This window comes from Narcine bancroftii, chromosome 6 (genome assembly GCF_036971445.1).
Source record: "Narcine bancroftii isolate sNarBan1 chromosome 6, sNarBan1.hap1, whole genome shotgun sequence".
NCBI lineage: Eukaryota > Metazoa > Chordata > Chondrichthyes > Torpediniformes > Narcinidae > Narcine > Narcine bancroftii.
This window is the reverse complement of record NC_091474.1, coordinates 227,134,047-227,147,869: the sequence shown is the minus strand read 5'-3', so window position 1 is coordinate 227,147,869 and position 13,823 is coordinate 227,134,047. Positions and strand designations below refer to the sequence as shown.

Here is a 13,823-nt window from a genome sequence, read left to right as displayed (position 1 = left end):
GTCTTCCAAGGCGTGGCCACAGATGGTGACATTATCGAGGTAGGGGAAGGTAGCCTTCAACCCATACTCATCCACCATTCTGTCCACCTGCCTCTGGAAGATAGAAACCCTGTTAGTGATACTGAAATTGATAGAAACAACTGTTTGCCATATATGGACGGTCCTTGGAATGGATTGGCAGCTGGTGATGAGCAACTTTCAGGTCGATGGTCGAATAAACCCGATACTGCACAATATCATTCACTGTGTCTGAAATTCAAGGAAGGGGGGTATGCGTCCAGGAGTGTGTATCGATCAATAGTTTGGCTATAGTCAATTACTAGCCTGGACTTGTTTTCACCTTTTACTACTACCACTTGCACTCTCCATGGGCTGGTGCTAGGTTCGATGATACCTTCATTGAGCAGACATTGTGTCTCAGATTTTATGAAATCTCGGTCTGCTCTTGGTAGCAATAGGTTTGCAGTCCAAGGACTGATTCGGGAAGAGAGGTTGGTGGGGAGTCGATATTCAGTGTGGAGAGGCTGCACGTGGGTTCTGATTTTAGGGGCCCTCTGTTCCGAACAAGGTCACGCTTTTAAGGTGAGACAAGAAGTCCAGACCCAACAACACCGGAGCACACAATCCATTAAGTAAATACAGGTGAAATTTACAGAAGTCCCCGCCCGCCGCAAACGATAGATGTACTATACAATGTTGTTAAATACGCGTAGAAGGCAAATGAGATGCAAGGAATATGCAATAAATGGAAGGATACATCTTTAGGTTGTATTCTTGCAGAGTTTGTGAGTCTATGAAGCTTTCATTAGAGCCTGTGTTGATTAAGCATTTAGTGGAATGTCCATTTACCTTCACAGTCACTATGGAGTTGCTGAGCTGGTGAGGTCTGTCCTGATCTAGAACCATTAAGGTTAGGTCCCCTGAGACTCCATACTCCTCACTCGAGTGGCTCCCACCTTCCTGGGTTGCCTTGCATGAGTAAGATGGCATCGACCTTGTGGCACAGCAAGATGGCCACCGTCCTTCCTCCTCTGACGATGATGGTGCTGAGTTTGAATTTGGATCGCGGCAAGATGGCCACTGAGCCTTTTCGCGCCGTTTCCTCACTTCCACTGCCACCTTCCATCGGTGTTTAGCACAGCAAGTGGGCTCAAGTGAATTTGGGGCAGATGACCTGGGGCTGGAATTGGATCCAGAAGCAGTGCAGGCCACGGACTTCCCTGGGCTTCCCCTCGCACAGCAAACCCTCGCTCAATGCCCTTTCTTGCCACAGCTGGAACACGCTGAGTCTTTAGTCAGGCAACAAGATCAAGGATGATGGCTCTTGCTGCAGAAACAGCTCTCCCTAGCACAGGAGGACTCCCTAACATGGGATGCAGCAGCTGATAGGGCTGGGGAGCGGGAAAAGCTGGTCCTTGGAAGGGGTCACTTGGGTGAGCGAGCTCGCTGGCTTCGAGGTCGTTGGTCTCGGGCTTGGCCTGTTCCAACAATTTGGCCAGTTTAATGTGGCTAGCCAGGTCCTTCTTTCTTGACTCGAGCAGTTGCTGCCTCGTGTACATCGAGCGGACCCTATGACTAGAGTGTCTCGGATCTGTTCTTCTTCACGAACGCGGCCTGTAGCCGCTTCGTACCTGCACATCTTGGCAAGCGTCCACAGATCCAGCAGGTCATCATTGATGGTCTCTCCTGGCCATTGGTGACGTAGAGTGCGTCGGTGCCTCAGTACGACCTCGTTTTGCAATTTCAGGTACCTAGCCTTCAACGCCTCGATGGCAGCATCATATGTAGTGCAGTCCCTGAGATTGCATACCTTTTCGTTCCTACCCTCGAAACAAGTGTGGACCTCCTGAGTTCATTGGTGTGGTAGATGTCTCTGGTCGTGTTCAAGTAGGCCCGGAAGCCGTCTAGCCAGTACGTGAACTCCTCAGCCATGTCAAGGGACAGAGGGTCTGTCAGCACCCTACCAGGCTTGAGTAGAGCTTCCATTGCTTAGGGAATAAGCTAATAAAATTGTAGTGTAAATAAAAGCTCTCACGACTGGAGGGAGAACAAACATTTTTATTAGCTTATAACTATGGGTAGGGTTTCACAGTAGTCTTCAGAAGGGTTCTGGGTTCAGGTGGGAAACCAGGGTAATATGTGAGCAGATGGTGGCGGAGCTGGGAGGCAGAACCACCCATCAGCACACAACGCACTACCAGTGAATCCCAGTTCACTGCATTGGGAGAAAGAGAATGGTTGATATTTAGAGATGAAACTCCTTAATGAGACTGGGAAAATGCAGAAGAGAAGCAAGTGTAGAGGATAGAGTAGGAGGGGTGAGACAGGAGCCCCATCTGACAGAAGCAGTAGATTGATAAATGCCAGGCAAAGGGAGAGGCAAGAAAAGTAAAGGGGTCAGGTGCAGGCCAATGGAGTGGGTGATTAGAAAACAAAGGTTGCCAGTGTTGGAATTTGTTAAGAGGAGGTGAAAATGGTCGTATAAATCATAATCATAATTCATTGTTTTGTGGCAGCATTACAGTGGAAATATTGCTATAAATTATAATTTAAAAATAAATAAATTAGTGCAAAAATAAGAGGAAATGAGGTAGTGTCTGTGGTTCATTATTCATTCAGAAATCTGATGGCAGAGGGGAAGAAACTGTCCTTGACAGGCACCTGTATTTCCTTCCCAATGGTAGCAGTATGAAGAGAGCATGGCCTGGGTGGTGAGGGTCCTTGAAGATAGATGCTGCTTTCTTATGACACTGCCTCTTGTCGATGTCCATGATGGAGTGAAGAATGATGCTCATAATGATGCGGGCTGAGTTCACAACTCTGTTGTTTTTTTTTCCTGTCCTGACAAGTCAAATCTGCTTTATTTATCATTCATATCATGCTTACATAGTAAAGACAAGGTAGCGTTTCTCCAGCAAGCATATTTACAAAAATAGAAATTAGAATAGAAGTTAAACACATTAAAATATTTAGATATATACGGTAAACATCCACGGTGCACTATCTATATCTGCTCTGGGAATTCAGGAGTCTGATGGCTTGGGGGAAAAACTTTCCCAATCTGGACATAAGGACCCAAGTGCTACGGTACCTCCTACCAAATGGCAGAAGTGAGAACCATTTATGTGAGGGTTCTTCATTTTGTTTATTGCCTTTCATCTGCATTGAGTGTTGTAGATATCCTCCATGGTAGGAGAGAGCCCCCAGTGATCTTTTCTGCTAGCTTCACTACCCTCTGCAGGGTTTTGCAGTCCGAGGTGGTACAGCTTCCAAATCAGTTACAGAGGATGCTCTCAATACATCCTCTGTAGAAAGTAGTGAGGGTGGAGGATGGGAGATGAACTTTCCTCAGCCTTCCCAGGAAGTGGAGGTGTTATTGGCCTTTCTTGGCTGTGGAGCTGATGTTAAGGGACTAGGCGAGATTCTCTGCAAGTGCACTCCAAGGAACTTGATACTCTTAACAACCTCAACAGTGGAGCTGTCAATGGTCAGCAGAGTGTGATCTCCCCAGGTCCTCCTGAAGTGTGACAACCATCTTTTTGGTTTTATTAATGTTCAGATACAGGTTGTTGGCTCTGCACCAGTCCATTAATAACTGCACCTCATCTCTGTACATCATTCTTACTAATCAGGCCCACCACGGTTGTGAAATTAGCGAACTTGATAATGTGGTTTAAGCTGTGTTTAGCTGTCCAATCGTGGGTCAGCAGAGTGAACTGCAGTGGACTGAGCATGCAGCCCTTGGGGGTGCTGTTATCAATCTGGACTGTCTGAGGTCTTCCTGACAGGAAGTCGAGAATCCATTTGCAGAGGGAGTTGTTTAGACCCAGCAGGCTCAACTTCCTTATCAGGTATGATTGTGTTGAATGCCAAACTGAAGTCAATAAACAGCATTCAAACATACGAATCCTTGTTTTCCAGATGGCTGAGGGTTAGATGGAGGGCAGTGGAGATGGCATCGTTCGTGGTTGCATCTGCAGGGGTCCAGTGACGGGGGAAGCAGGAGCTTAATGTGCCCCATGACGAACCTCTCGAAGCACTTCATGATGATGGACATGTGTATGACAGGGTGGTACTCATTGAGGCAGGACACAGATGACTTCTTTGGCATGGGGTCAATGGTGGCAGCTTTGAACCACATTGGGATCACTACGCTTCTCAGCACTCTGCTGGGAACGTTATCTAGTCTTGTAGCTTTCCATGGGTTGACTTTGGCTAACTCTCTCTTCACATTGGCCACTGCAAGACACAGCACCTGGTCATTTGGAGGAGAGGTGGTCGTCTTCACTACAACATCATTTTTCTGTCGCAAAACGCACATAGAAGTTGTTTAGTTCATCTGGGAGGGAGGCATCACCAGCACAGGCAGATGGTGTAGTCTTGTTGTTGGTGATATCTTGGATGTTCTTCTACATGCATCATGTATCCTTGCTGTCCAGGAAGTGACTATGAATGCGCTGGGCATGTGCATGCTTTGTTTCCCTGATGGCCTTCAACAGCTTGGCTCTTGCAATATTGCACTCTTGCTATCTTGTCGTCCGCTCTGAAGGCAGCGTCTCAGTTCCTGAGCAGCACACGCACCTCCGTGATCAACTATGGCTTCTGATTAGAGCAAGTTATGACAATCCTGGGCACAGTGATGTCGTCAGAACACTTACTAATGTAGCGGGTCACTGATGCTGTCTACTTCTCCAGATTTATGCAGTCACCACTAGTTGCTGTTTCCTTGGATATGTGACAATCAGTGCGCTCAAAGCAGTCTTTAAGTGTATAAATAACCTCCATACCAGACAGTGATGCAACCAGTCAGAATGCTTTTCACGGTACACCTGTAGAAATTTTTCAAGTCTCTGGTGACATACCAAATCTCCTCAAATTCTTCATGAAGTATAGATGTTGGTGAGTCTTCTTCATCAATGCATTGACACAGAGACCCTAGGATAGATCTCCAGGATGTTGACAACAAGGAACTTAAAGTTCTTAACCCTTTCCATTGCTGACCCCTCAATGAGAACTGGTTCATGTTCTCCTGATTTCCCCATCCTGAAGTCCATAATCAGCTCCTTAGTTTTGCTAATGTTGTTGTTGTGACCCCACTCAATTAGCTGATCTATTTCCCTCCTGTGTGCTTCCTCCTGTGATTTTGCCGATGACCATGGTGTCATTAGCAAATTTATAGATGGTATTTGAATTGTTCTTAGCCCTACGATCGTCAGTGAGGAGAGGCCCAGTTTTTGGAGCTTGTTGACCAGCACGGAGAGTATAAGGTGTTGAAGCTGAGCTGCAGACGATGTATGTATTGATGTTGTTTGGGCGATTCAGATCTGAGTGGAGAGCCAGTGATATTGTATCTTCTGTGGAGCGATTATAGCAGTAGGCGAATTGCAGTGGAGCCAGACCTTGCTGTTGTTTGGGTACGAGTTAATTCAGGCCATGACCATTCTCAAAGCACAGTGGATGTGAGTGCTACTGGCCGATAGACATTGAGGTAGCTCACTCTGCTGTTCTTAGGCACTGGAATGATTTGAAGCAGGTGGGAACCTCCAACTGCAGCAATGAGATTAAAAAGAGGGATCAGATAGAGTAGAGAGATGGGAGTAGAGGAGAATGGAATCAAAGTGGAAGGGGTGTGAGAATAGGTGGGAAAGGAGACAAAAAAATGGGAGGAAGGGGAAGATTCACATACGTCCTCTAGTTTTCATCTATTACATAATCTATTACATCTATTATTATGATGTATGTCATTTCAATTTCTCTTTACATTCCCATACTGACTTGTCTCTCCTGGGACTTCTCCACTGCCTAAACTAGAGGAACTACACCTCATATTCAACCTGGGCCGCCCAATGGTAAAAACACAAAATTTCATCATTTCTCTTCTGCACCCTTTTGATCCTCTGCTCCTTGTTTTTTTCCCCTCTTTGCCCTCTTTTCAATCCACACCCATCTAGCTCACTTCCAATCTCATCCACCCACCCCCTCCCCCCCCCAATTTAGTTTCATATCTCTCCATCCCCATCTCTCTCACTTGATTTTTCTGCTCTCTCCCCCTCCCCCTCCCCCCCCCCCAGTTCAGTCTGGTCTCTCTTTATACCATCAATATAATCAGATTTGAGCAATAACAGCCTTTCTCTTCTAATCACCCACTTTACCCTCTATGACTCATCTTCTTCCATCTGATTCGTTTGTTTTTTGTGCCTCTCTGTCCCTTTGTCTGGCATCTGCCAATGTACTATGTATGTTGGTCACATCACACCTCTACTTAATTCATAAGTCCCACATGGGGGCCCTACCCCACACCTTACCCAGAATTGACTTCTCTTCTACATTTTCCCAGCGTTAATAATGAAATGTATACTGAAATAATGTTGCGAGGAGAATCTAGTCAGATAGATCTCCAGCATGGAAACAAGTCCTTTGGTCCAACTTGAACATACCGGCCAAGCTAGTTCTATTTGACTGTCTGCACCCAATATCCCTCTCAGATTTCAGATTCATTGTTAGAGTACATACAAGATGAGCTCCAGGCAATAGTGAGGGATGATATAAGATCTAAAGAGCATAATGTTGAGTCCATTTGGGTAGAGATAAAGAATAACAAAGGGAAAAAATTATTGGTGGGTGTTATCTATCGCCCACCAAATAACAATAGTTTAGTGGCACAGGAAATAAATAGGGAGATAAGTGAGGCATGTAATAATGATACGGCAGTAGTCATGGGGGACTTTAACTTCCACGTAGATTGGGAAAATCAAGTTGGTCGTGGGAGTCTGGAAGAGGACTTCATAGAATGCATCCGCAATAGCTTTCTTGAGCACCATGTTAAGGAACCCACAAAAGAAAATGCTCTCCTGGATCTAGTGTTGTGCAATGAGATAGGTAGAGTAAATGATGTAATAGTCAGAGACCATCTGGGAAATAGCGATCATAGTATGATTGAATTTCTCATTCAGATGGAAGGGGAAATAGTTAGATCTAAAACTCATATATTATGCTTAAACAGGGGTGCATACCATAGGATGAGGGAGGAATTGGGCAGAGTGGACTGGGAGCACAGGCTAATTGATGAAACAGTTGAGGAACAGTGGAAGATTTTCAAAGAAATATTTTGTAATGCTCAACAAAAATAAATTCTGGTCAGGAAAAAGGGCAGCAAGAGAGGGAAAAATCAACCATGGTTAACAAAGGAAATAAAAGAGAGTATAAAATTGAAGACAAAGGTGTACAAAGGTGCAAAGAGCAGTGGGAAACTGGAAGATTGGGATAACTTTAAGAGACAACAAGGGGTTACAAAGCGGGTAATAAGAAATGGGAAAAAGGATTATGAAAGTAAATTGGCACAAAATATAAAAACAGAAAGCAAAAAATTTTATAAATATATAAAATGGAAGTTAACATAGGACTCTTGGAGGATGAGAAAGGAAAACTGATAGCAAAAAATGAGGAAATGGCCGAGGCATTGAACAAATATTTTGTGTCAGTCTTCACGGTGGAAGGGGCACGTCCAGCATGCCCAAGTGCGGAGTTAAGGATGCGAATGTTGGGGAGGGCCTTGATAAAATAGTTGTTACTAAGGAAGTAGTGATGGAGAAACTAATGGGACGAAAGCCCATTAGAACTGTGTCCAGTTCTGGTCTCCATATTTGAGGAAGGATATACTGGCTTTCGAGACGGTCCAGAAGAGGTTTACTAGGTTGATCCCTGGGATGAAGGGGTTGACTTATGATGAAAGATTAAATTGTCTGATGATATGCATTCAAGGGTTCTGAAGGAAATGGCAGAAGTTATAGTTGATGCATTGGTGGTCATATACCAAAATTCCTTGGATTCTGGGCAGGTCCCGGCAGACTGGAAGACAGCAAATATCACGCCACTTTTTAAGAAGGGATGTAGGCAGAAGACTGGAAATTATCGGCCAGTTAGCTTGACGTCTGTATTTGGAAAAATGCTTGAAGCTGTCATTAAAGATGAAATAGTGAAACTTTTGGAACGTAAGGGTTAAATCAGGCAAGTTTTAGAAAGGGAAGATCTTGTTTGACAAACTTGTTAGGATTCTTTGAGGATATAATGGGTGCGGTGGATAGAGGGGAACAGGTTGATGTTGTATATTTGGATTTCCAGAAAGCGTTTGATAAGGTGCTGCACAAGAGACTTATCAGTAAGTTACAGGAAAGTGGAGTCCAGGGAAGTCTATTGGCATGGATCGAAAATTGGTTGTCTGACAGGAGACAGAGAGTCGGGATAAGTGGGAGTTTTTCAGGTTGGCAGAGAGTGGTAAGTGGGGTGCCGCAGGGGTCAGTGCTAGGCCCACAACTGTTCATTTACATTGATGACTTGGAGGAGGGGACAAAATGTGGTGTAGCCAAGTTTGCGGATGACACCAAATTGAGTGGAAGAGCAAATTGTAATGAGGATGTGGAAAGTCTGCAGAGGGATATAGTTAAGCTGGATGAGTGGGCAAAGGTCTAGCAGATGGAGTACAATGTAAGTAAGTGTGAGGTTATCCACTTTGGCAAGAAAAATAAAAGCGCTGAATATTATTTAAAGGGTGAAAAACTACAGCATGCTGTTGTGCAGAGGGACTTGGGAGTGCTTGTGCATGAATCGCAAAAAGTTAGGTTGCAGGTGCAGCAGGTTATTAAGAAGGCAAATGGAATGTTGGCCTTCATCGCTAGAGGAATTGAATTCAGGAGTAGGGAGGTAATGTTGCAACTGTATAAGGTACTGGTGAGACTGCACCTGGAGTACTGTGTCCAGTTCTGGTCTCCATATTTGAGGAAGGATATACTGGCTTTCGAGACGGTCCAGAAGAGGTTTACTAGGTTGATCCCTGGGATGAAGGGGTTGACTTATGATGAAAGATTAAATTGTCTAGGATTGTATTCGCTTGAGTTCAGAAGAATGAGAGGAAATCTTATAGAAACATATAGGATTATGAAGGGTATGGATAGGATAGATGTAGGAAGGTTTTTTGAGCTGGCCGGGGAAACTAAAATGAGAGGACACAGTCTCAAGATTCGGGGGAGTAGATTTAGGACAGAGATGAGGAAAAATAGTTTTTCCCAGAGAGTAGTGAATGTTTGGAATTCTCTATCCAGGGAAGTGGTTGAGGCTGCTTCATTAGACATATTTAAAATTCGGTTAGATAAATTTTTACATGATAGAGGAATTAGGGGATATGGGGAGAAGGCAGGTAGGTGGAGTTAGGTCATAAATTAGATCAGCCATGATCGTATTGAATGGCGGAGCAGGCTCAATGGGCCATTTTTGGCCTACTCCTGTTCCTACTTCCTGTGTTCCTATGTACATCATATAAAACCCAGAGATCATTTTTCCTGCGGGCCAGGTAGAATTACCACTTATTGGTAGTGCAAAAAAAAATCTGGACACAATGTACACGTGTAAACAAATTAAAAAATGTGAACAAATCCATGCTGACTGTCCTTAATTAGCTGATGATGGTCCAAATAACCATATATCCTATCTCTCAGAAATCCTTCAAATAATTTACCTACTACAGACGTCAGGCTCACTGCCTATAATTGCCTGGTTTACTCTTGGAGCCCTTCTTAAACAGTGGGACAACATGAGTCACCCTCCGATCCTCCACCACATCCCCATGACTAAGGACATTTTGAATATATCCGTCAGGGGGCCTACATTTTCAGCACTTGTCTCCATCAAGGTGCGGGGGAATATCATATCCAGTCCAGGGGATTTGTCTCCCTTTGTTCATTGCAAGGCAGCAAGCTCCTCCTTCTCTTTAAATTCCATATATTCCATGACACTTCTATTGTTTCCCTTCCATCCTTATTCACTATGCCAGTTTCCTGCATAAATACTGAAGCAAAAAAATTGTTTAAGATTTCTTCCATTTTGCAAGGCTCCACACATAGTTGACAACTCTGATTTTCTAGGTGTTCAATTTTGTCCCTTACTATCTTTTTTCTTTTAATATACTAGTAGAAAGCTTTTGGATTTTTCTTCACATTATCTGCCAGGGCACCTTCATGTTTTCTTTTTTCCTTCCTAATTTCCTTATTAAGCATTCTCTTACATTTTCTATACACTTCAGTTAGCTCATTTTCTCCTTGTTGACTACACTACATATATAGCCCCCTCTTTTTCTTAACCAGCTCTCCAATAACCCTTGAAAATCAAGGTTCCCTATGTCTGTTAACTTTGCCCTTATTCCCGGTAGGAACATGCAATCTCTGCAGTCTCAAAATTCCATCCTTGAAGGCCTTCTACTTGCTGGATACATGCAGGGCTTTGAAACTGCATTTTATAATTGTCTCTTTCTTATTTGTGATGGTAATATAGTTTTTACGCATTAACTGCCTGAAAAACTGGAATCTCCCTTCTAGAGACTTTGTGGTTCTGTTCAATGTGGTGCCATCCACACAAGCCAAAATGGTCCAGTTTAGCAGATGCTCACTTTGATATGTTGCAAATATTTGATAATTCCTTCATTTAGTATTGGGAACAGTTAAACAAAGTCTAGTAACTGCTAATTGTTTGAGAATTGACAAATTTTTCGATACCAAAGTGTTAATTTGCATGTTAAATATCAAAGCTTTGACATTTGTTCTAATCTTTGCTAAAATATGAACTTTAACACAGTGGTTCCCAACCTTTTCCTTTCCACTCACATCCCACTTTAAGTAATCCCTAGGCCGTCGGTGCTCTATGATTAGTAAGGGAGTGGGAAGGGAAGGTTGAGAATCACTGCTCCAGACCCATTTTTACTGAAATATTTTGCTTGAGGAAAAATTGTCGTTGGCCCATTTCCTTTGGAGTGATAGAACCGTGCAGATACCGAGTCAATGAGGGACGATTAAAAACAGTGGTTTTCCGACTTTTCTTCAACCCACGTCCGACCTTGAGCCACCCCTTAGCCATCACAGAGCACCTGTGGCCAAGGGATTACTCAAGGTGGGACGTGAGTGGGAAGGAAAAGGCTGAGAACCCCTGGGTTAACATGTGGATGTAGTGCAGCTTGTATTTCTAAATTCTATCTGTTCTACATGTTTCAGCTGCAAAAACTCTTGACAATGGACCCAACCAAGAGAATCACTTCAGAGCAAGCGCTTCAGGACCCTTACTTTTTGGAAGAGCCTTTCCCAACTACTGAGTAGGTACATTTCTTGATTTTGTGCAAAGAGAACATTTTCCATTGATGTGGCTTCAATGAACTTTAAACTGCCTGGATTGGGGTGTATTAGCTGGATGGAGAAGTTGGACACACTTTGAATTCTTTTTTCTGAAGCTTTGGAGGCTAAGGGACAACCGGATAGAAATGTGTACAATTCTGAGCGGCGCAGATAGAGTCTTTGTTTTCAGGGCTGAGATGTCAATTACTAGAGGGCATGGTTTCAAAGTGAAAGGAGAATGTTTAAAGAAAATTTGCAAGGCAAATTATTTTACAAGCAAAATAGTAGGTGCCCAGGACGTGATGCCAAGGGAGATGATAGAAGCAGTTAGAAAAGCGATTTAGAGAGATGAATAAACAGACAGTAAATAAAAGGATATAGACCATGTACAGGAAGAAAGGATTAGTTTATATTGGCATCGTGGTTGACACAGACAAAATTGTCCTTTTTACCAACTAAATGTTTCCAGCATTTTCAATTAGAGCTTTTTTTTGTGTTTTTGGAGGCTTGTATCAGATGGTATTAATTTGTATTGACATGAATTGATATCTTTCCTTCAGTTACTCGCGATAGAGCGAACAGTTGAGCATACTCTGCATGAGCCATATAAATATTCCAGCTCAAAGGATGGTTGCTTACTGAACCAAAAACATTTCAAGTGTATTCCTTTTCAATGTGAAATATACCTCTTTAGAAATTATTTGCTAACCATTCTTGGTCAGTACGTTGGGATCAATAATGACTCTGCATCTGGTTAAAAATTCAGCATTGCCTCAAAATTTAGATTTTTTCCACAGATAGGTGCGGTGGTTGCCATTGGGACAGTGAGTGGATGGTTTGTGAAGTGGACTGTTCCTTCTGATACTTACATCGAGTCTCCGGTGCTCCTGATTCACAGCCTTGAGTTTCTCAACTTTTTCCTTAATGCTCCTTATTCACTTTAGTAGACATGGATCAGAGATTCCCAAGCGTTAGTGGGATGTTGTAATTCTTCAAAGAACCTTTGACCACATTTTAAAATCTTTTCCTGTAGGCCTGATTATCTCTTTCTGTGACAGAGCTCTGAATCAAGAGTCTGTTTCAGGCTTCTGTTGTCAGGCATGAGAATCATGTGGCCTTGCCGATGTGGCCAAACTTAGAGTGACTATAGCACCTGTATTTGAGATGTTGTCCTCGGAGAGGACTCTAATGTTGATTTGAATGTCCTTGCAATGAATGTCGACAGTTTTCCATAAACGGATTCTGCTATTTTTCTGTTGTCTACTTCCTAAAATTATTCATTTCAGAAGCATATGAGAGGTCAGTGCTCGGTGTTTGTTGGTCATGAGTTTTGGGCCAAGTTTGAGAAATATTAGCCCAGGAAACTCCAGGGCATTTGCAGTATGATTTGATGGAATCTAAAATTTCTGTGGAAATTAGAATTCTTTGGTAAAATGTTCATTTGAATAGAAAATATCTTAAATGGTGAATTCAAAGACAAAAAATGAAAATGACTGAATACTTGAGGCTAGAATAGCTGAATTGCCTCTGTACATTTATTCTCAACCCCTCAAGAGAAAAAATAGAAAAAATGTGGTTCCTACTTCAAAATTGAATCCATCAGTTAATATTAGAAATATGTGTAACTGAAAGGAAGAACAATACGTTTAGCTGCAACAATCTTGTCATATTAATGAAGAAGTCGCACCAATGCAATGCCTCTACTTTCTAAGGAATGCGAGGAATACTAATCAAACTTCTACAGGTACCCTGTAGAAAGTATACTAGCTAGTTGCATCACAACCTAGTTTGGGAATTCGAATGCCCAGGAACACATAAAGGCTGCAGAAGGCAGCAAACATAGTCAGGTTCATCACAGGCTCTGGCCTCCCAACCATTCAATATTATGAGAATACAATGATTGGCAGCCATTTTGAGGTGCAGTCTCAACCATATAGTTTCCTCATCACAACCTCTTCTTACTGCTACTCTTGGGAAGGAGATACGGAATTCAAAGACTGTTCTTTCCAACAGCTAACAGACTCTTGTTCTTCCCATTGTTGCACTAATCATGACGCCACAAATTACTATTGCAAAGTCACTTCTTTTTTTGCAATAGAATAATAGTGAATATTTATTTCTCTAGTATTTATTGTCTCTCTTAATTGAATTAGGTAAATCATTACAGTTTTGTTTTCAAAGTAACTGTTCAGTTGCAAAAAGTAAGAATTTTGGATTGTATATGACAATAAACTCATTAAAATTATCACTGTCTAATCGAATGATGGAATGATCGTCATCTGAGCTAAAGTGCACAGTAAAAGGAAAACTGTTGAAGTCTTGTACCAACAATTGGAGAGAGAATAGTGGTAGGGTTGTTCCCAAATCTCAGTAAGTAGGACCTGTGAGATTCTTTTTAATTTACACGGATGGTATCACATTTGTACATTTGCAGTATGATTTGATGGAATCTAAAATTTCTGTGGAAATTAGAATTCTTTGGTAAAATGTTCATTTGAATAGAAAATATCTTAAATGGTGAATTCAAAGACAAAAAATGAAAATGACTGAATGCTGACCTTGAACATATGTTTAATGAGAATATAAATGTAGAACCTGATTCTATAACATTAGAGCAATGTCTGAGTATTTAACATTGTGTTTTCTATAAATACAGCTACTTTCCAGAGA

General features: G+C 42.4%; 2 protein-coding genes across 10 annotated transcripts in view; one reads left to right on the top strand and one right to left on the bottom strand.

Annotated features, from left to right (window-relative positions):
- The window catches only part of LOC138737099 (cyclin-dependent kinase 19), a 238,675-nt gene that overhangs the window by 143,535 nt on the left and 81,317 nt on the right, over positions 1–13,823 (top strand). For all 4 annotated transcript variants that reach the window (XM_069887604.1, XM_069887602.1, XM_069887601.1 and 1 more), the window contains one exon: positions 11,037–11,134. In XM_069887604.1, the coding sequence (XP_069743705.1) occupies positions 11,037–11,134 (98 nt within the window). The remainder of the gene's footprint in view (positions 1–11,036; positions 11,135–13,823) is intronic.
- The window catches only part of LOC138737101 (large ribosomal subunit protein eL39-like), a 34,559-nt gene that overhangs the window by 5,251 nt on the left and 15,485 nt on the right, over positions 1–13,823 (bottom strand). The gene's annotated exons all lie outside the window — the stretch shown is intronic.